This window comes from Citrus clementina, unplaced genomic scaffold (assembly GCF_000493195.1).
Source record: "Citrus clementina cultivar Clemenules unplaced genomic scaffold, Citrus_clementina_v1.0 scaffold_1, whole genome shotgun sequence".
NCBI classification, from domain to species: Eukaryota; Viridiplantae; Streptophyta; class Magnoliopsida; order Sapindales; family Rutaceae; genus Citrus; species Citrus x clementina.
This window is the reverse complement of record NW_006263303.1, coordinates 442,055-462,170: the sequence shown is the minus strand read 5'-3', so window position 1 is coordinate 462,170 and position 20,116 is coordinate 442,055. Positions and strand designations below refer to the sequence as shown.

At 34.9% G+C, this 20,116-nt stretch overlaps 3 protein-coding genes across 4 annotated transcripts; 1 reads left to right on the top strand and 2 right to left on the bottom strand.

Annotated features, from left to right (window-relative positions):
* Nucleotides 1-1,928: 1,928 nt before the first annotated feature.
* On the bottom strand, nucleotides 1,929-4,181 carry LOC18054097 (nucleolin). Its single transcript, XM_006450112.2, has 2 exons — nucleotides 4,144-4,181; nucleotides 1,929-3,378 (listed from the first exon to the last, which is right to left on the bottom strand). The coding sequence occupies exon 2, from the start codon at nucleotides 3,350-3,352 to the stop codon at nucleotides 2,021-2,023; it is 1,332 nt and encodes a 443-aa protein (XP_006450175.1). The 5' UTR covers nucleotides 3,353-3,378; nucleotides 4,144-4,181; the 3' UTR covers nucleotides 1,929-2,020.
* A 5,474-nt stretch (nucleotides 4,182-9,655) lies between these two features.
* Nucleotides 9,656-13,291, top strand: LOC18054096 (probable E3 ubiquitin-protein ligase RHG1A). 2 transcript variants are annotated; one of them, XM_006450111.2, is made up of 6 exons: nucleotides 9,656-9,768; nucleotides 10,994-12,225; nucleotides 12,393-12,443; nucleotides 12,516-12,614; nucleotides 12,751-12,912; nucleotides 13,068-13,291. In XM_006450111.2, the coding sequence occupies exons 2-6, from the start codon at nucleotides 11,017-11,019 to the stop codon at nucleotides 13,218-13,220; spliced, it is 1,674 nt and encodes a 557-aa protein (XP_006450174.1). In that variant the 5' UTR covers nucleotides 9,656-9,768; nucleotides 10,994-11,016; the 3' UTR covers nucleotides 13,221-13,291. The 2 variants fall into 2 exon arrangements, with proteins under 2 accessions (XP_006450174.1, XP_006450173.1); XM_006450110.2 differs by lacking the exon at nucleotides 9,656-9,768 and having other exon boundaries at nucleotides 10,299-12,225.
* A 2,010-nt stretch (nucleotides 13,292-15,301) lies between these two features.
* On the bottom strand, nucleotides 15,302-18,135 carry LOC18053878. Its single transcript, XM_006450108.2, has 2 exons — nucleotides 17,814-18,135; nucleotides 15,302-17,579 (listed from the first exon to the last, which is right to left on the bottom strand). Exon 2 carries the CDS (start codon nucleotides 17,096-17,098, stop codon nucleotides 15,836-15,838), a length of 1,263 nt encoding a protein of 420 aa, XP_006450171.1. The 5' UTR covers nucleotides 17,099-17,579; nucleotides 17,814-18,135; the 3' UTR covers nucleotides 15,302-15,835.
* Between the last annotated feature and the right edge of the window lie 1,981 nt (nucleotides 18,136-20,116).

The following is a 20,116-nucleotide window of genomic DNA, read 5'->3' as shown; positions in this document are numbered from 1 at the left end:
AAGGGACATCAACAAGGTTCTAGTTATCTTACATGATGATGTAAAAAATATTATTCTTACATAACCGTTTGATAAAAATTCAACGGTTGTGGCAATAATATAATTTTATTACCTTATATTTCATGACCGTTGGATTTTCATCAAACGACTGTAGAAAAATCATATTTTTTACATCATCATGTAAGATAACAAGCTTCCATCAACAAAAAATCTTTTGTATCTCTCGATCTATCTACGAGCTCTTGTCTCAATCCAAGCCTTTTAGTAACAAGGGCAATACTATGGAGGTGTGAATTAAAGTTACTAAGTGATTCAATTGGATTCATTCAATCATGCATACTAGCATAACTATAAACTAAATCTCATCTCCAATCATGGGAGCAAAACTTAAACCCCAGACCTCTACTAGAATCACTTAAGAGGTTTTACTGATGAACCCTAATTAAATTCTCATAAATACATCACAAGTAGCTCCATGTTATTGTCTCTCCACTTATGATATATTTTTAGCGGTTAGTGATGAAAATTTTAAGAGCGTATAATGAACAATTAGCAATTTCCAGCAGAAAACCTGGGGTTTGTACCTTATCGCGGCTGTTTTATGAAGACACACCCCGACAATTATAGTCAATTTTAACTAGCTACCGAAACTTTTTCAAGCAAGAATAGGATGCCTGACCAAAACTTTGTAACTTGAAAAATACTAATCTAACTTCCGTAACCACGCTTACAAGAACAGTCGAATACTCGAATCGGCCCACGAGCTTTACTGGAAACTTAAACTTTGAGCTTTTAGCTTTTAGTACAAACACAAATTAAAACGACAATCCAGTAATTCTAGCATAATCACCCGTCACATGTTTTTCCATGAAATAGCATTATAACTAGCTGCACATTCTAAGTTCTTACACGCTTTCTTGTAAACCCGAGTATCTTGTCAGATTATTTTCTCACTAACAAGCCCTTGCTTGCTTATTAATACCGAGCCTCAGCTAAATTTCAGCATCAAATATCGCATCCAACAAACAAAAGGGCAAGCATCAGAACTGAGCACTCATGCAGCTGAGACGCATAAAGAAAGCAGTGAAGAAATTAAACATGATTTTAAGCGTTTAAAAACTAAGCAGATGGCACTTAGCTTCAATATGCGGTACTAGCTTCTCTAAGAATCGACGTTCATTGAGCTTTAGTGATCGAGTAGGCTTGCAATATAGTACTACTGTTGATCAAGATTCTAGTATGGGAAAATCTGTTCGATCACCTCAAAGAACAAAAGGTTGTGCTTATGATCGTTATGGTGATGATGATAATGATAATATTGATCGGAATTCAGAAGTTTTTATCACTAATTTTCGTCGCCGGCTTTTGTATGAACGCCAGGTTTCTTTGGAGCTACTTTACCGTCGAGTAAATAGTTTTGATAACAATTATGCTTGAGCAGAATGCGAAACAATTAACAAAAGATTAAGGAGTACGTAGTTATGTTTTCTTTTTTCCTTTTTAAATAAAATTCTCTTGTGATGCGTAATGTGAATGGGAAAGCTTGAATTGTGTTTTTTTTTTAATCATTATATTCTAGTATTCCGTAATTTGATATGAAAGATTATATTATGAACTAACGAGGCTGTCGTCATTTTAATAAAAAGTGGATTTAAGTATATGGTATGAGAAATGCATGCAGTATGATTTTGTATCTATCATTGTATCGATATTTCTTTGTAGGTATTGTCTAGGTATCCCTACGTAACATAAGTCCATATTATTCCACTATATATGTCAAACTTTGGAGTATAATTTTGAAAGTGCAATTTGGTACGTCTGTTTAACAATTTATACTGTATACCATGAAAAAGAAAAGATCATATTTATACAACTGTACGGGGAATCAACAAAGGGATCACAAAGCAATTTATCTTATTGTCACATGGAAAAAAAAAAAAAAAAAGCTACAACAGCACTTGGATCGTTCCAAATCTAACAAGTTAGGTGTTTATGTATAATTTTTGTGTCAACTTAATTTTTATTTGGATGATGCAGATTCATAATCAATGACAGTCTCAAAGGCACCAACAAGGGCTTTCACTTTGTTCTTCCTCTTCTCCAGCAGCTTACTCGCTGTCTCCTCAATCACATCATTGTACGCCGCCGATGGAGACTCCTTCTTCCCTTGCCCCTCCTGCACCTTTGGCACTACCACCACATTTGCAGCTGCTTTATCATCATCCTGTTTGTTAATTGCTTCTTCACAACCTCCCTCTAACCGATCTTCTCCTTCCTTCTTATTCTCCTGGCTCAGAGCTTCTTGCCCGTGCTGTAATTTGACTTCTTCTTCAACCTCCTTATTATCGTCTTCAGCACTCTCATTAACAATACTCTTATGATCATCATCGTCTTTGCCTTTATCCTCAGATTCCTTCAATGATTTAGCCTCCTCCTCTATGACACTCTCTTCTTGGAGACCACCATCGTGACTTTCCTCTGTGCTAATCTTTTCTTTATCATCTTCTTGTTGAGTATCCGTCTTCACTTGCTGATCATCAATATGTGGTTCTGGGATCACATTTTGATCCTCTGAAGTACACGTGGAAATATCACAAGAGTAGATCTTCTCATCTTCATTGCTTTCTACAACACGAACATCTTCCTGATCATCATGATCGATTTCAGATTTCGGAACATTAACATCCGAAAGTGCTTCTGAAGTCTCACTCTCTACTTTAACGACCTCTTCAACTTCCTCAACCAAATCTTCTTCTGGCTTAGCTTCATGATCCATTGCTTGTTTTGTGTCGCGACAACTTGAAGACTTTCTCGAAGAGGATGAAGAAGCATAATTGCTTGAAGTATCCTTCTTGTTAACGAAGGACGTGCTCTTGGTCTTGCTCTTGGTCTTCGGGGTAACAGGTTTTGTTGTAGTAACCGTATTTCTACCGAAAGAAGAGGACCGAACAGTAATTTTTCTCTCGCGGGGAACTGCTGGAGCCGGAGCTGATCCTCCTCGATCACGAGGACCGGGCGAGATAAGTGCTTTTTGGCCTCTAGGAGAAGCGGACGGTGGCTTGTCAAATGATCTCCTCCTAAGAAGCTTATGGTTATCCTCGTGGGTGTTATTAATTTTCTTATTCCCAAGCTTTACAGGTTCGTTAATGCGCGAGCTTATTGTTGGCTTGAGATAATTTGGCATGGGTTTCTCCGTTGCCGGCGCTGGTGACGATTTTCCTCTATCAGTGCAAGTATTATTGTTATGCCTGCTGCTACATCTCTGGCTATGAGTGGTTTGTGAATTTGATGGGGATGTGCCTCTCTTGTCCTTCGCCAGAGCTCGATCCTTTGTTCTTGTTGTCGTTGCCATAAATATCCTAGAAATTTCTCTATAACCTGGAATTTCAGAATTAATCTTTTTTTATCTCACTATCAGAAAGTTCACATCTTACAAATTTCGTAACAAATTTGGCATTGAATTATGATAATTTCATTTTGAATTGCTAAACATTTTCTACAGACATCCGAACTGAAAAATTATTACAAAAAATTATATAATATTCTTGTTAGCTTCAGCTATCATCAGAAACTACTTAGGAATTGATGATGTTAATAATAAAGATTAGTCAAATTTACCTCCACATAGAAATAATTCTTTTAGATTTTTTTTTTTTTGTCTTAACCACGAGATATCATGGGGAGAGCCCCAACTATGGGAGGCACCTTTAAGCCCGTACCACAACCCAGACTAAAAGTTCCCGCTCGAATCGGGAGACACAAGTTCTCCCAACAAAGCCGACTTCCCTACGACTCGAACTAGGGAGCAAACTCAGTCAAGCCACTTAAGGGGGACTCCATTGCCAGTGGAGCCAACACTTTATTGGTAATCCTTTAGATTTTAACCCCACCAGTTTTCTACTTGACTCGTATCCAAGAAAAATATCTATGCATATAGCTCATATATCAAAACAAAGTTCTGGGAAATATATGAAAAAGATAATTGACTTTGGCTGCGTACGTAACATAGAAGGAAAATTTAATATACAATGAAAAGATTTCTCTCTTCCATGCATCATCTTTAAGGCTGGCAAATGAATTTTTATTATTACTATTATTCTTTTTTAAAGGAACCCAGAAAGATACAATGTAGAGAAAGCGTACCTTGATCAGAAGAGAAAGAAATTCATGGATTAGCAAGGGAATAGGAATATAATTAAGGAGAGAAAAATGGGCAAGAAAAATGAGTATATGAAGGAAAAATTAAAGTGCAAAATATTGTTTAAAGTTTGATAAAGAACCGTGAATTGCGCAAAACTCAACGGTAGTGATGGTGGAGGCCAATCAATTGAAACCCCCTAAAAATTTTGATAATCAAACAAACGAACAATCCAAGACATGTGGAGAGAAATGGAGATATTGTTGACCTTTTCAATGCAATTAGCTAATATATAAAAACCAAATTTAATTATTTCTTTGGTACTAACGCAATTGCTCTTCACATCTTTATTCTTATTTCTTCTTCTTGTTCTTCTTGTTGTTGTTCTTCTTCTCTTCACATCTTTATTGAAATAATAATTGGAAATTGAAAAGAAGATTCCATGATTCCATCTTAATTTTTATATACGTGCCTTTAGATGTTATAAAGGTCTTTGAAATATAAGTTGTAATTACGAAACGGACATGATATTTTATAAGATATACGTGCAAGGAGTATGATTTATTTGCCTTCGCTCTTGTCAATATATAGGAATTTTTCCCAAGGAATTTGATATTGTTCATATACATACTACTGTTATTTAATTTGAAGACGCTAGATGATAATCTAATTATAAGTTTGATGTTATTGACTACTTGTTCATGCTATAAACGCTAGCAATAATTGCTGGTGGTAAAATTTGGTTCATACAATTAGAATGTGACATATATACAATAATTCCATGTCCAATATGCCATTAGAAAATGTGAAGAGGAAATTGAAAGAAAAAGGTGAGATGAGAAGATCTCAAGAAAATTGAAAATATCTCCCAATGTACATTAAGATTGTCACATATTGATGGAGGATCATTCTAACAATGACAACTCCTCTACTAAAATTGTTGCACATCAACATAATGTAATTTTTATAGGAATCTTCTCAAAATATCTCCCCAACAGTCACATGCACCAAGAGTGAGAGAGGAAACCAACTCTGCTATCATCTGATCAATCAACAGATGAGTCAACTGCTTCAAAAACTTAATTAACTCATTTGAAATAAGTCAATCAGAAATTAAAAAATATTGTCATCGAGAACAACCTCACAATTAGGACTTGTCCAATCCTAAAAAGGCGAAATCCTAAAAGACTCAAATTTATTAAACAAATTATTGAAATATCCCTACATGAGAAAGGGAATAGCTTATTACAATTGTCACATATCCCAAAAAAATATCAAAATACCCTCAGGAGCATTCCTTATATAATATCAGGTTAGTCTTAGCAAAATAGGTTCAACTTCTTTCCTACAACTCTCAATTTTCCATTGATATTAGAGTTTTTAAACAATGTAACACCCTCTCTAAAACTTACCTAACTTGACTGTCAAAGTGTTACTGCTAGCCTCCACCGATGTTGTCTCTAATGGTTGGGTCCATCTCAGTTTTTTTTTCCATCCCCAACAAAACTATTCTAAGACGAATTGGCTCATACTTTCAACAACCCCCCCAAAAAAAAACAAAACAAGCTCTCATAATATTTTTGATAAAAATCAGACCAAAATAATAATAAAGTTACAAGCTTATCTTATAAAAACTTAGCTATCTAGAAAGGACTTGTGACTAATCATTTTTCGCAACATGATACACCAACACAATCCTCTTTTTTTTCCGGATTGAAATAAAACTTGGACGAAGTGCTGCTGGTTTTCAAAAGCAATTAGTCTTGAAACTCTAAAGTACGTTTGGTTTTCTGTTGAAAAAACCCTCCCCATGATATCTTTCCACTAGCCAAGCCAACAGAATCCGAAATACCAAACCTAATCAAAAAGTTGCTTCTGGCAACACCCAAAAAGCACTTTTGAGTTGTCGTGGCTTTGCCCGTCCCTAAAGACACGTCACCAAAACATCCCACATTCCCACTGCCATTTTTAGTGGCTTAAGCCAACCTGCCTATAATCTCTTTTTACGACTAATTAATTAATTAATATTAAGTTATTATTAAGGAAATTACACACAGACCTCTAAAATTTGCCTAATTCAAATAAGAAGTCACGAATAAACCCATATCCCTTATAGTTTGGTTTGGTTTGGTTGTCATGGTACATCGTTCGATTCCGTCCCTTGTGAAATAAACCGATTTACTAATTAATTAGAGCGAACTTTGCGGTCTATTTTTCATTTTTCCCGTTATTTTATTATTATTATTATCCAATCTTATCTTCTGTCTTACTAGCAAACGAGAAAATAAACACAGAATAAATCAGAATTACATCACAAGGTGGCATTGGTGGGCCACTTGGTCCTCTCTTGTTCTTACATTTGGCAGACATGCAAGCCAAACTTAGTCAATTTAACTTCATTATTATGTTGCATTTGTTTACTAAATCTATTCATTGAATGTTTCTTATTCTTATCATCATTTCCTTCTTCAATTCTTTAAATAGAATGGCCATTTGGACCTGACATTCTGGGATTTGGTCCCGCCACCCCCACTAAGTTATAATTTTCCCAATTGTACAAATTGAAATGTTGATATTATTAAAATCTTGATATGTAAGCCTCAATATTACAAGTAGGAGACACCATTGATGCACATGAAAGTGCTTTCCACGGGCAATTAATCAATGCTTTCGAGGACAAGCACTTGTCCAACAACAACATCTTTTTGAAACTTGGGTTCCACCATTCTATTAATCATGCTTCGATGGCCTTCAACGGGGGTTGCTCTCAAATAATTTATTTTTCTCCACAAAATCATCAACGAATATTTGTTCAATTATTTTAAGACCTATTGATGGGTTTTTCCAACCTTTTTTTTTTTTTTTTCATATATACGCGTACATATATCTGAATATGATGGTGGAATTGTTTTTTTTTTTATATAAAAAAATGGGTTGTTTATTTTAAATGTAAATGTGACGTATTTTACCACGTACATTTTTGGCTCTTCTTTGCGATTTTATTGCAAAAAGCCATTTATATAAAACATAGAGAAACTATGGATGGATTTATCGACTTGTCGCCATACAAACCGGGAATTGAATTATTCGAGACTTAATTAGAAGCGCCTTAATTTGTGGAACAAGTGGAAATTCTTTGGAAGCATTTTTAACCCAAACAATAAAGGTCAAAAAAGAAAAAAAAGAAAAAATTAAAATATAAATCATAATGCTAATAATTAAACTGAAAGAGTCAAGAAATTGGGCAAATGAGAAACGTGTAATGATTTTTCTTTTTGACAACATAATCCAAGTTCCTGTGATAGGGACTCGTGAGAGTTCCTGGATAATTAAAAGAGTGGAAGCAAAACAAAGAGAGAAAATGAAAGAATTAGAAACTGTTGATGGCCATTTGGCTTTGAGCGATTGGGAAACCAAGAAAGCGATGCTGGAAACCCAACGCTTTAGGGAGCGTGGCGCTCACTCAAGTTAGATAGATCAATTTCCCATTTAAATTTGCCCATATATATCAATTTTAAACTTGCCACTTGTTACAAGCCCAAAATACAAGATAAAAAATTTTATATTTGCAAGGATAATGCTTTCAAGGAGAAAATGAACAATAATGCTTTCAAGGAGATAAAGCTTATCATTTATTATTTATCTTCATCACATAAAATTAGAAATAAAGTAAGGAAAGGGTGGGACTACATGCACTCTAAAAAATATTTTGAACACTCATAATTTTCTATAAATTTTATATTACGAATTTATACCCATAATGTCATTTACTAATAAGGACAATTTAGTATAAATAAATAAAAAATTAATCAAGACAACCATATAATGCACATGTGCACCCATGCAATATGTAATGTAACTATAAAATTTTAAATACTATTTTTTATTCACAACAAACGCATTTATTAATTTTTAACTAGTGTTAATCCTTAAAACTCAATCAAATCATTCACCACTCTTATCAAGGAAATTATGACTCGCAAGTTCTCCACTTTTATGATGTGGTAGAAATCATACTAATCAAATTTTCTCTCAAACTCAATAAAATTCTGCCACTTAATTACTTATTAGAGTGGCATATTTATATTAAATCAATTATTAAACCCGGTTATTGGTTATTGTTTGCTAAAGGCCTGGCATAAATTGCTTATTCTTTTGAATCTGAAAAGAAAAAAATGGCTTATCTGTTGTTTAAGATCTGAGAATAATAATATAAATAATTTGCAGTACGAACAAGAATTACTGTATAATGGGTAGAGCTTTTATGAAATTGTAAATAAACTAATACTGAAAGCATATAAGAAATTCTTGACTCGGGTGTTTTGGTGCTATGAATGTATGAAAAAGAAATAAAGAGGAAGCTTTAAGGGTATGTTTGGAATTTTAAGAGTGTACAAAGTAAAAGTTAAATGTTTTAAATATAATGAATGAGTGTCCAAAATAAATGAGTGTTTTGAGTATTTTTTAGAGTGCAAATAACCCCGCCCTTAAGGAAATACCTAGCCACACATTTCAAAATGAAATTGAAAGAGAACACTAATGAAACAAAAAGACTGGAGCCACCATAGAACAGGGGTCAATTCAGGAATTAACAGCCATCTTTATCAACTAGGTCAAGTGTGAGGCACGCGCTTCAACTTCAAGTAAGATAACAAAATTAATTAACGAAATGACTAAAAAAATATAATTAATGAATTAATACAAAATAAAGGTTAGGCGGCTGCTGTAATGCTGTTGGACGGAATGTGGGGCCCAAAGAGGTCCTTTTTATCTGTTCCGTTTAATAAGCATACGTCGTTTTATTGCAACATATCGTAACGCCGTCCTCACCGACCGTCGATCTTTGACTCTCCTAACCCATAGCCGACGGTGGAGATCTCACGAGCTCGCATTGTATGTATATATGGACGGCACTGCTTAGCAAATTATCCAATTAACCTTTAAGTAATCTCAAATCTTTTAACTAAGTATAAAAAAGAACATCTAGGCCCCTAAAGTTACTCTAATATATAATCAGACTGCTAATATTTCAAGAATGATCACATAAATCTCTTTTTAAATTTGCGGTCAAGGTCAATAATGCATGTGGCTCTTTCACCACTATTTTCAAAAAACCAATTCCACCATCGTATATATCTTAAGAATAGAGTGTTTAGAAAATAGAATTGAATCGAATTTAATGAATTTAGAAATAATTCTTTTTTTAAAATTAAATTGAACTAAAAATCAGATTTAATCACCAACTTTTTGTGTAATTTTTTTAACCCAATTTGCAATCATCTATTTAAAAAAAATTCAGAGACACAGACAACCAAATAATTCTTGAGCCGAAACAGTTTAGTTTTTGTTCTATTAAAATGTCTGTCCAACCACATAAAATGCTAGTGATAGAGGGTTTTTAAGTCTATTTGTTTATGTGTTTATTTATATATTAGGCCATTGTTTTGGGGTTTGAGTGTTATTTTCCCTTGAAATAAAAACATTATTTAAAAGGACTAGACTTTTGGTCGCAGCTGAATATTGGATCTTTCACACACGTTTTTGGACTCTCTCTCTCTCTCCCCGAAATCTCTCTCAACAAACAGGGCCTTAATACTTTCTCCGTTCTTCAAACAGAAGTAAAACAAAAGGTGGAATATGAATATTGAATTTATTTCTGTTGCTTCTATTACGCAATTCAATAACCGAATATATTCATTCCTTGTTTACAACTTTTTGTTGTTTTTTTTTTCGTTTTATATTTGAATTTTTATTTACCTGGCTTAAATTGAGGTCGTCAGGTGTTTGATAGTTTTTCTTTTGTAAAGATGATTTTTTTTTGGGGGGGGGGGGGGGGAGAATTTTACTGATTTTGAGGTATTAAGCTTTTGAGAGTCCGTTAATCTCGGAGAGAGTTGCTGCTGTTGTTGTTGTTTATTTTTGGGAAAAAAATAGAGGAGGAAGAAGAGTTTGTGTGGAGAATAATTGAAGTAAAGCTTTGGCCTTAAATTAAAAAAGTGGCCACTTTTCTTGGGATCTAATTAATGGCCATGTGGGCATATGGGATTCTGTTTCTTTTTATGTTCTTATGAGAACTTGAAACTATTTTTTTTTCTTTTTATGGGTTGATCTTTTTTATTCTCCTTTTTCTTTTGGTTTCGTTCATAATAAAGGTAATATGCTTTATTTTAATTTCTTTGAGTTATTTTGTTTAATTTTTAGTTGAATTGGGTTTTATAGGGTGATCTTTTGTTAGATGTTTGTTATTCAATTTGACACATTTTGTTCTGGTTTCTTCATTCATACCAGCGTATGAAATGTTTCAATTCAAGTTGTTCAATGGAACTTTAAACTAGGAGAGAGATGCTAAATTCGTGCTCCTGGTATTGGTGCCTTCGTCTTGTAGCTTTAGATGAAAGCTAGCATAAGAAATTTATTCATTTTATCCTCATATCATTATCGTAATTTTATGCATATGTGTGTTTGCATGTATGTTTATGATGTCATGAAAACTGCAGTGAATACACTGATAGTATTGAATATTGTGGTTGGTCATTAAACAATCTCTTGAGAAGCTATTAAAAAATTCTCCTTACAAAAATTTGATGTTATAAATTAATATTCAAGAGAGAACTATTGGGAGTTAGGTATGAAAGTAATTTTTTGGGCTATAACTTCTGCAAATATAGCATATTGTAGAGTAGGAAAAGGGTAGAACCTCAGAAATGGACTCTAATTTTATGTTTGTTAGGATGTGTCATTTCTTCAGTTTGAAAGAACAAACATTTTCCTTTCAATGTGAGGCTTATCACACAGCAGAAAGCTTCAGACTTCCATAATCTGAATTATATGTATTATATATTATTCTTGTTTCAGTTTAAGGGGTTCTTAGTGGATACATGGATGGATACTCTGGTAAAAGAGCTATCGATGGGCTTGTTGTCTCTAGAAAGAGTTCTGGTATTGTTTTGAGGGATACTGTTAACAATAGAGAAAAAAATGCTCAAATTTGTAGCCGAATTGGATGCAGCAGCAGACTGAACTCCATGAAAGGCACCCAAATTGGCTGCTCAGAGAAAGCCAAATCTTCAAGGCCTTCATTTGGTTCTTCTTCTAGTGGCAAGGAAATAATTGGAAGCTCCTCGAGGACTTGCTCGGTTCTCAGCAAGGCAGGAAAATCCTCAACAAATCCTAAGAAGAAGCAACCTTCTCAGCTTGAAACAGATTCATCTGAAACTAGTAGTGTTCATGATGAGCCAGATGTTTCAGAACTTGTAGTCCCACCAGGAAAGATTCAAAGGGGCCTTCTCCCCACATCTGAAGATTCGGATTCTAGGGAGGTTATTTTGATGGAAGAGGGGAGATCTAGTGTAGCATCAAATTCAAGATCTCGTAGGACCTTCCATCAGAGGTCTGGAGTGGGCAGCCGAGATGTTTTAGTTGGTTCCTCTGTGTCTTTGGCATCTAGAAATACCAGTCCGGCAACATCTACCAATACAAGCAGACGTGGCTTAAGAAATCTAAGATGCAGTTCAATATCTGATATCATCCCCTCTAGTAGTAGTAGTAGTACATTATCAGACTCAAGCCTTAGTAGAAGGAGGGATATGGTTAAAAAGAGAAATTCAGAAGGAGAAAGTAGTTCCTCCTCTGGAGGGAAGACGACCAGCGAAACATCATCAGAAATGAGAAATCACGGTTCTAATTATGGCATCTCCATTTGTGATTCTAGAAGAGCCAGAAATTGGCCTCCTAACAGGGATAATGGTGTTGCATCTGTCAGGACTAGGAGATCAACAAATAGTAACAGCCGCGCAAGGCTCTCTAATCAAGGAAATGGAAATAGCTTAGCACCAAATGAGTCCTCTGTTGTGATATCTAGAGTGCCCGAATCTGAAATACCTGTTGATTCAAGTGTTCCTACATCGTCCCTTCGATTTTCTGCTGAAACTCCCTCAATTCGCCCTAGTTCTTACAGTAGACCTGGTAGCAGTGGTGGAGGCTTACGAGGTCTTATGCCTGGTAGTCCTTCAGATGTTGGTGGCATCACTGGCTCTGTAATAAATCGTGATAACTTTGCACGCTACAATATTGATGGGATTGCAGAGGTATTGTTTTATATTCTTGAATGTTAAAAGCTACATTTAAGATCATCCCCCTGGCCTGGGCGAGGTTCAGGGAGTGGAAATTGAAGGTCGTTCAAGTCACTTTGTTGAAGATTTTCTTTAAATGGGGTCTGAGTGTCTAATAGTTTGCATTTTATAATATTTTTCAGGTATTGCTGGCGCTTGAGAGGATTGAGCAAGATGAGGAATTATCATATGAGGTAGTCAAGTTTTAAGTTATCTATGATTCTGTCAAATTGCCTTTTTTTTAAATCTTTTTCTTTGCCGTGCAGCAATTGCTTGTTCTAGAGACCAATTTGCTCCTGAACGGCCTCAGCTTCCATGATCAGCATAGAGACATGAGACTGGATATTGATAACATGTCGTATGAGGTATGTTACTATGCTATGATAATGTAATTGTTAATCTAGTCATTCATCATTTTTCAATGGTTTAAAAATAACACTATTTAAGAAAAACCTGTTATTTAGTAGCTTGCTTTATAGGATTTTGTTGGTATCATGACAGGAACTATTAGCTCTTGAAGAGAGGATGGGTACAGTGAGCACTGCACTAACGGATGAAGCAATATTGAAATGTCTTAAGACAAGCATCTATCAGCCTGCACCTCTTGATGTGGCCTTGAGCTGTAGTGGGAATAATGACGATGTTAAATGCAGTATCTGCCAGGTCTGTCTTAATTGAGTACTCAAAGCATCTACTTGTCATTTTTCATAATTACTGTAGCCAAACCTAATCCAATAAGGTATCCCTGCCCTTATGAGGATTGGATTTTTATTTTTTATTTTTTAAAAAAAGAAGCATATTTGTCTTATTTTTTGCAGGAAGAGTATGTTGTTGGAGAAGAAGTGGGGAGATTGCATTGTCAGCATAGGTATCATGTACTCTGCATACAGCAATGGCTGCGGCTAACAAATTGGTGCCCTATTTGCAAGGCACCGGCAGAATCTGCGCCGTCGTCCCCATCATCATCCTAAGTGGTGTAGGAGATTTAATTTTCATGATTTGACATTTGTACAAATTAAGTGCATCTCTTCATCTTTGTTCTTATTGGTCTTAATGTACATAACAAATGTCTTTCGTCTCCATTAATTAATAAACCCGGGCACTGCTGCTGTGCGGTGGGAATTCCATTTTCAATTTAAAAAAAAAAAAAAACTGTGAATGAAAATTTGCTTGCAAATTGCTGCTGTTCTTTCGACATTATTACATTATTCTACGTTTATATTTTATGTTATCCATTCGGAAAAGTGTCTTGGATAAGGAATGTCAAATGTGTGGGTCCTAAAAGAATATAATGTCTGAAAAAGTTTGGAAACGCCCCAAACAAAGATCATTGTCGAATGGCTCCTGCCGTGGAAGAAATTGAGAAAGTAGTACATATCAATTACAAAAACACTAGTTGGTTTGGATGGGGTGTAATCTTTCATCCTTGTGCCTCAACAAGACTGTACCTAAAATGCAGTGCTGATTGCTACGACACTTCTCCATTTGTTCGTTGAACGCCTTATATTTTTCATTACACTTCTTAGTTTTCTTTTTGAATCGAGTGCGAGTGAAAACGAGGTACCAAACAACATTGTAATGCTTTCGTATCATTCTAGCCAAATGAGTATAAAGAAAGAGTACAAACGACCAGAAGTCCAACAAATATTTATGAATGGATTTGTTGCTCAAAAGTGTACGAAATTGCGAAAGAACCCTTTTATAAACTGAAATAAGATGCTTGCTCTTGCTCTCTGAAGGAACAGATGCTCCCAACATCACGACAATTTCGTCTTCATACATCAACGAAGAACTCCAAAACTGTCTGAATAAAGGGACAAGAAAAACAATATGAACACAGAATTTGCAACTGGGAAACAGGATATGGGCTAAGTTGGGGATTGAGATTTGAGGTGTTGTGGCTTCAGGAAAATAGACAGTTGTTTATCAGCAAAACTGGAGCATTTTTCCTGCAATTTGTCTTAATATTAAAGTTTAAAATAACTTTGACTGGAAGCTGGCTACCGTGAAGCTAGAATAGAACAAGTACTAGGCAACCAGACTCGATCATTCTGCTTGGAAGTACTCAAGGCCCGTAATTGGTTGCTATTAAATAATTTCTCAACTGCTAGCGGTTGTTCACTCTTCAGCAGCAAAAGGGAAATACTTAAAACACTTGGTTCTTTATTATAAGTTACATGTGGGTCACCGAAGCCGTACCTCCTGCTAAATTTCTGGTGGCTCAGCAAGTCTTCGAGCACGCCACAACGGCTTCTATTTGGGAGTTCCAGAACTTGCCCCTATGTGGAGCATCACAAAACAACTTCCACAAGATTATAATCTCTCTCTTTTCGAGATGCCTGCTATGAGAGAAGAGACGAGAAATTGGAGAAAGTTCAGTTGAGATGATTTCAGTCTATCATGGAAGAGTCTGAAAGCTGATTGTAATGCATTTTATTCTCAACAGCACATTCACCACGCAGTCTTGTAAGTTACACTCTCTCTTTCCGTTTACCCAGATTGTCGGGTGCAATGGTCCAAATTGAACGGTTGAACATATGCAGGCTACCTGCTCAAAATTTTAAAGAGGAAACAAAGCATTCTGCATCAAAACTGGCATTGACGCGTGCAAAGGACCAAGAGCAAAATATTGATTAGTTCAGCTAAGCAAGCACTTGTTCATGGAAGCTGATGCATCGAATTAAAGACATACTTAATAGCTACCGATGAAGCAATGTTTAATGAAATGAGGCATTAAGCATGGGCATTCCTCAAGACTTTATTATGAAGTCTTGTCATTTTTATTCTTCACTATAATTTCTTCATTCTTACTACTGTGCCCAACTTTTAAATGTATCAAACATTCAAGTAAATCCAGATCCGAATGGCTTTCAAATTGTTAAGAACAAGATTTATCCCTCGGAGAATTGAAACACAAAATAAGCAGCTTAGAAGCATCCACAGAGCCAAAAAAACTTTCGGCCTCACGGCAAATTAACAGCAGGCAAATCACACCCTGAAACTCAGGAGGAATAGTATAACCCAAAACATTCAAATTATGAACATCAAGGACTATAAAATGGATGTCAACTTGTTATTAATATTGGAATTCAATCAATTCCCAGAGTCTAAAATTACAAACAGAGCAACACTGCAGCTGTTACATGAGTGATATTTTAACTTTCACCAAGCTACAAAACAGTATGCCTGCAAAACTTTCTTAGATTCTTCATTGGCTGTAATTTACAAGAAACACTCAATATCTCCAGCAATGGCAGGAGACAGCCAATATCAGCATAATTGTACAACAGAACAACCAAGCATGGGGTTCTATGTTTGGATGAACCCCCGCTTGGCTGCTGTTAAATGATATCCTGATGCTTCCAGGATCTGAAACGGATGAATACAGAAACCTTGATGCTCGGCAATGCTCATCCCATAATTTTATCTTGCACGGGCAAGAGCATCATCTGAACAACAGTCATCAGGTTCATGGGCAAAAGGAATGAATTGGGTTCTTCAAAGCTTTCCAACAGTGTCGTCAAGCCCTTTGAACCAGAACAGACTGACGCAAATATAGCTATGGGAAAATCTCTGTATGCATTTTTCATTCCTTGAATGATTGCATGCTAATTTTCTCCAGCAACAATGGCCAATCTTCACCAAGTTGCTGTGGATTAAGCTCCATGGCAACCTTAAAATCAAGCAAAGATATTGAGCATCGCTGTCGCTGGTCCTGCATAACTTCTACATGTCCACTGGAAGGCGGCATGTGTAAGTGATTACTAGGCCACATGCCATTTATAACCCTGCCCGGTATCTGTTGCTTATTGACAGGGTGCTTTCTTGACTCATGCGCAGACCTTGCTCCAACCAATTCCACACATGACCTGATCAACCTCTTCAAATACACATCCAACATGTTATTCAGTTTATTAGCACAATCGAGTGAAACTCCTCCAAGGCCCTGTACTGCTGCAATCTGCTCCATGCGTTTCCGTAGCGTCTCTGAATCAGACAATCCAAAGCTGTCATAACAGCTAACAAAATCACCAGCATTTGCCATGGAAATAGGTTTCTGGGCCCCACCAACACTGGCTGAGCAAAATGGAATCCCAAGAGGCGCAATTAGAGGACTCCTAGAGAAATTTAATTGGTTAGCTTGCTCCACTTCTTCCCCGTCCTCAAACACAGCAGCTCCAGTCTGATCTTTACTGGGTATTCTTAGTTTTTCAGTGGGTCGAACTGATTCCTCCTTTTCATTCTCAGATTGCTGTGCCACTGCATGGTGATTCTGAACTGGTCTCTGGTAATCGCAAGTAATCAGATCCCCATTTTCCATGTGAAATCTACTACCACTATCTTCTGTACCCACCGACTGATGTGAAACACATACTTTTCCATTTGGCCCCAGCAGACTAGGTGGCCTGTCCCTGATCTTCCGTTCACGAATCCCAGATCTAACCTTTCGTGGGGAAACTGGCAAAACCCCATTTGACCAAATAGGCGGAACATTTTGATTTTGATTCAGAGTAAGGGACCCACTTTGCTCATGGCCATCTTCTCTACTAGGAGAACCTTTTACTGCATGGGTTACAGATTTAGTGAGCACTGTTTCCTGAACTGGTGGCGGCGTCTTGGCCTGACATGCATTCTTCAAGATTGAACGAATCAACTGGTTGTGTAGCGGAAGATTCTCCCTCCCAAGCAGGCGAAGACATGATTGATCAAACTGACTTTTACTTAGCTTCTGACTTAGAAACCTATTCAAGCTATAAAAATACTTTTTAGACCTCTCTGCTCCGATCTTCTTCACAATCTGAGCTTTCAGTTCAGCCAAATCAATTCTAGAACCCTGCTGAGGTTGCATTTCTCAACAAACAGATTCATACACCATCCGCGGAACCACAAATCCACAGAAAATTAAAAAAAAAAAACACCAAATTGCCTTTTATTCCCACATTCAAACAACCCAGAATTCACCCACCCCCTTACCCTCCAATTCAAATCAAACTCTCAAAACTCTGCATATCTCTATAAACAGACTCAAAACACAATGAACCAAATAAAATAAATAATGAAAACAAAAACCCAATTACCTCAATTACAAACCAAAATTAAAGTTGTTTCCGTTTCCAAACAACTCTAAATTCACCCATACACAAGCCATACAATGCAAACCCAAATCTCATCTTCCCAATAACCCAAAACCCTAAATGATCAAACTCACTCCACAACTTATTCAAAAACCGCAAAAACAACCAAAATTCATTAGAATATAAAAATAATCAAAACCCTAGCTTCAAAACACCCAGCCTCTCACCAACTGCGCGAACCGCGAAAGTATATCACTGCACCAAATAAAATTAAAACCCTTTATTCTTTTCACCCAATTAACAAGCTCCAAAGTTCAAAATTCTAAATTTAAACTTAAACAGAAGAGATCAGTGAGTTTATTAATTGAGGTAAAAGCAGAGCACGAATTGGGAAAAAAAATTAAATTGCAACAAAAATAAGCACAATGAAGAGTAAAAACTAAGCTTAAGAGTATGAATTTAAACTTTCTAAATTGATTGAAACCTTACCTTAACGAACTTGACGAATTGCAGAGAAATCGAAACTTCACTCAAACTTCGGTCCGGTTTTTCGCGGCTTCGATTTTTAGCTCTTATTATTCTCTTAATTTAATTTTTTTAAAAAAAGTTAGAGTGCATTTTAAAAAAAAAATTAAATTGGGTATTATTGATTTTGGGTATTGAAGCTTTGGCTTTTGTTGTTGTTGGTGATGTGTTAAGCCCGCTCGCACGATCGATCGCTGCTATTAGTTTTTGTTTTTCTTCTCTCTCTTCGCTTCTCTTCTTTCTCGGCAGCTCTCACAAGGTCTCACCTTGAATTTTTTTAATTGTAAAAACGTGTTTAATTATTTTTTTCTTCTATATTTTTGTTTCTTTTTATTTGATTAATTTCGGGTTTTAAAATTGTTCAATCTCAAGTATTATGTTTTTTTTTTTTAACTACTAGAAATATTTTTTTTGTATTGAGTTTTGAGGAAATTAATCAACTTCTTATGATTTGTGGGTTTTGTTAATTCCTTAATTTTTTTTTTAATTTGGTTTGTATGATAGAAAATTCAGTTATTTTTATACAAGTATGTGCAGGGGTTGACTTTCTCATAGTTTTCGAAACATGCTTCAAATAAGTATTTTTTAACCAACTAATTCATGATGTTGTCCAAAAACAAATTTAGTAATGGATCCCATCATCCCAAGCCTACAAAAAGTATTGTGTTAAGTTTTTATTAACAGTTTATTGGCTCCAATATAATTGAGATTTATTATTATATCAAATTATTTTGAATTACAGAAATTCAAAAATGGAAATGTAATGCATCGAGCTTTGGCAAATGGCTTTTAAGTAGGTTTATTTGAAAATAGAAGGTAAGTTGCTAAAATATATTAATTTGAGCCCAAATTTGTATTCTAACTAATGTGATTAATTCATTATTTATTATTATTTTCACTAATACTCAGTGAATTGCATACAATTTATGTGTATGTCAAAATATAGATTATGTAAATATAATATCTTACAAATACAGCCATGAATTTTCTTTATCATAAACCTTCAACTTGCAAAATTAACTTATTAAATATTATTGAAGTCCGAAAATCAATTAACCAAATTATTTGAGAATACACTAATCAAACCAAACTTTTGCAAAGAAACCGTGAACTCCTTTCATTGTCCAATTGATTAGTATACAAAACGAGTAATATAAGAGTGCTAGAGATACACACTCGTACAAATAATTCCATTATTTTTTTCAACATCACATTCATGTCTTTTCTCTGATTAATCACAAATTCTCTATTATCAACCACACAAGTATTTCGCTACATTTGCCACATTTAGAAACTTATATATATATATATATATGTGTGTGTGTGTGTGTGTGTGTAAAACATAAACTTAGAAAATATAATAAAAGGTTAATTATCCATGAGTGACATTTATTTTGACAAATTTAAAAAAAAAGTGATATATTTTTTAAAAGTAGTCAATTGGATGACATTTCATTAACTTTTACCGTTAACTTTAATGGGAATAGTAAATTAGTTATAAAGTGATATTTCTACCCCTACAATTAATTACAAAATGACTTTTATACCTCCACAATTAGTTACAAAATGATATTTCTACCCCTACTCGCTTATTTTTTTTCTATATAAAAAATCAAAAATCAAACCTAAGTCTAATTAACAGGGCATTTTTTTGGTTAAACCAAACAATTTATTTTTAAAAAAATAAAAAATTATTGTTGAATCAAACTAACGTGTGAACAAGAGAAGCAGATCTCTTATAAATTGTAAATAAGTATATACATCCAATATTTTTATCTCTTTGGCTTTATGAAAAAAAAATCTATTTTTTTTTCTAATTTTACCATTGGCTAGTTAAAGTTAACAGCAAAAATTAACGGAATGTCACCCGCTTAAGTATTTTTAAAACATGTGTCACTTTTTTAAAATTTATCAAAACATTTGTCATCCAGAGTTAATTAACCCTATAATAAACAATTTTTCACTGTAATGAGAACTTTTGATCATTAGATAAATGATGATAACAAACTTTTTTTTTAAGGAGGAAACTCCAATTTACTCAAATATGTAAGAAATTAACACCTTAAAAATGAATATTATAAGGCTAAAACTTTATCACCATATTTTCATTATAAGAAGCTAATTTAAAATTTAAATAAACAAAGAAAGCCTAATTCCTTGTTCATTATTATTTTACAATATCAGTGCGCTTTTTGGTCCAATGGAAGAACCGGTGAAGGTTAAGGGGCGAAGGTTTGAGTCCTACCACCAACAAAAGTTTATGTTAG

Coding starts and splice junctions, on each gene's coding strand:
- LOC18054097 (XM_006450112.2), bottom strand. CDS start 3,352: ATGGCAACGACAACAAGAACAAAGGATCGAGCTCTGGCGAAGGACAAG.
- LOC18054096 (XM_006450111.2), top strand. CDS start 11,017: ATGGATGGATACTCTGGTAAAAGAGCTATCGATGGGCTTGTTGTCTCT. Junction 12,226..12,392: donor ATATTGATGGGATTGCAGAG/GTATTGTTTTAT, acceptor AATATTTTTCAG/GTATTGCTGGCGCTTGAGAG. Junction 12,913..13,067: donor TTAAATGCAGTATCTGCCAG/GTCTGTCTTAAT, acceptor TATTTTTTGCAG/GAAGAGTATGTTGTTGGAGA.
- LOC18053878 (XM_006450108.2), bottom strand. CDS start 17,098: ATGCAACCTCAGCAGGGTTCTAGAATTGATTTGGCTGAACTGAAAGCT.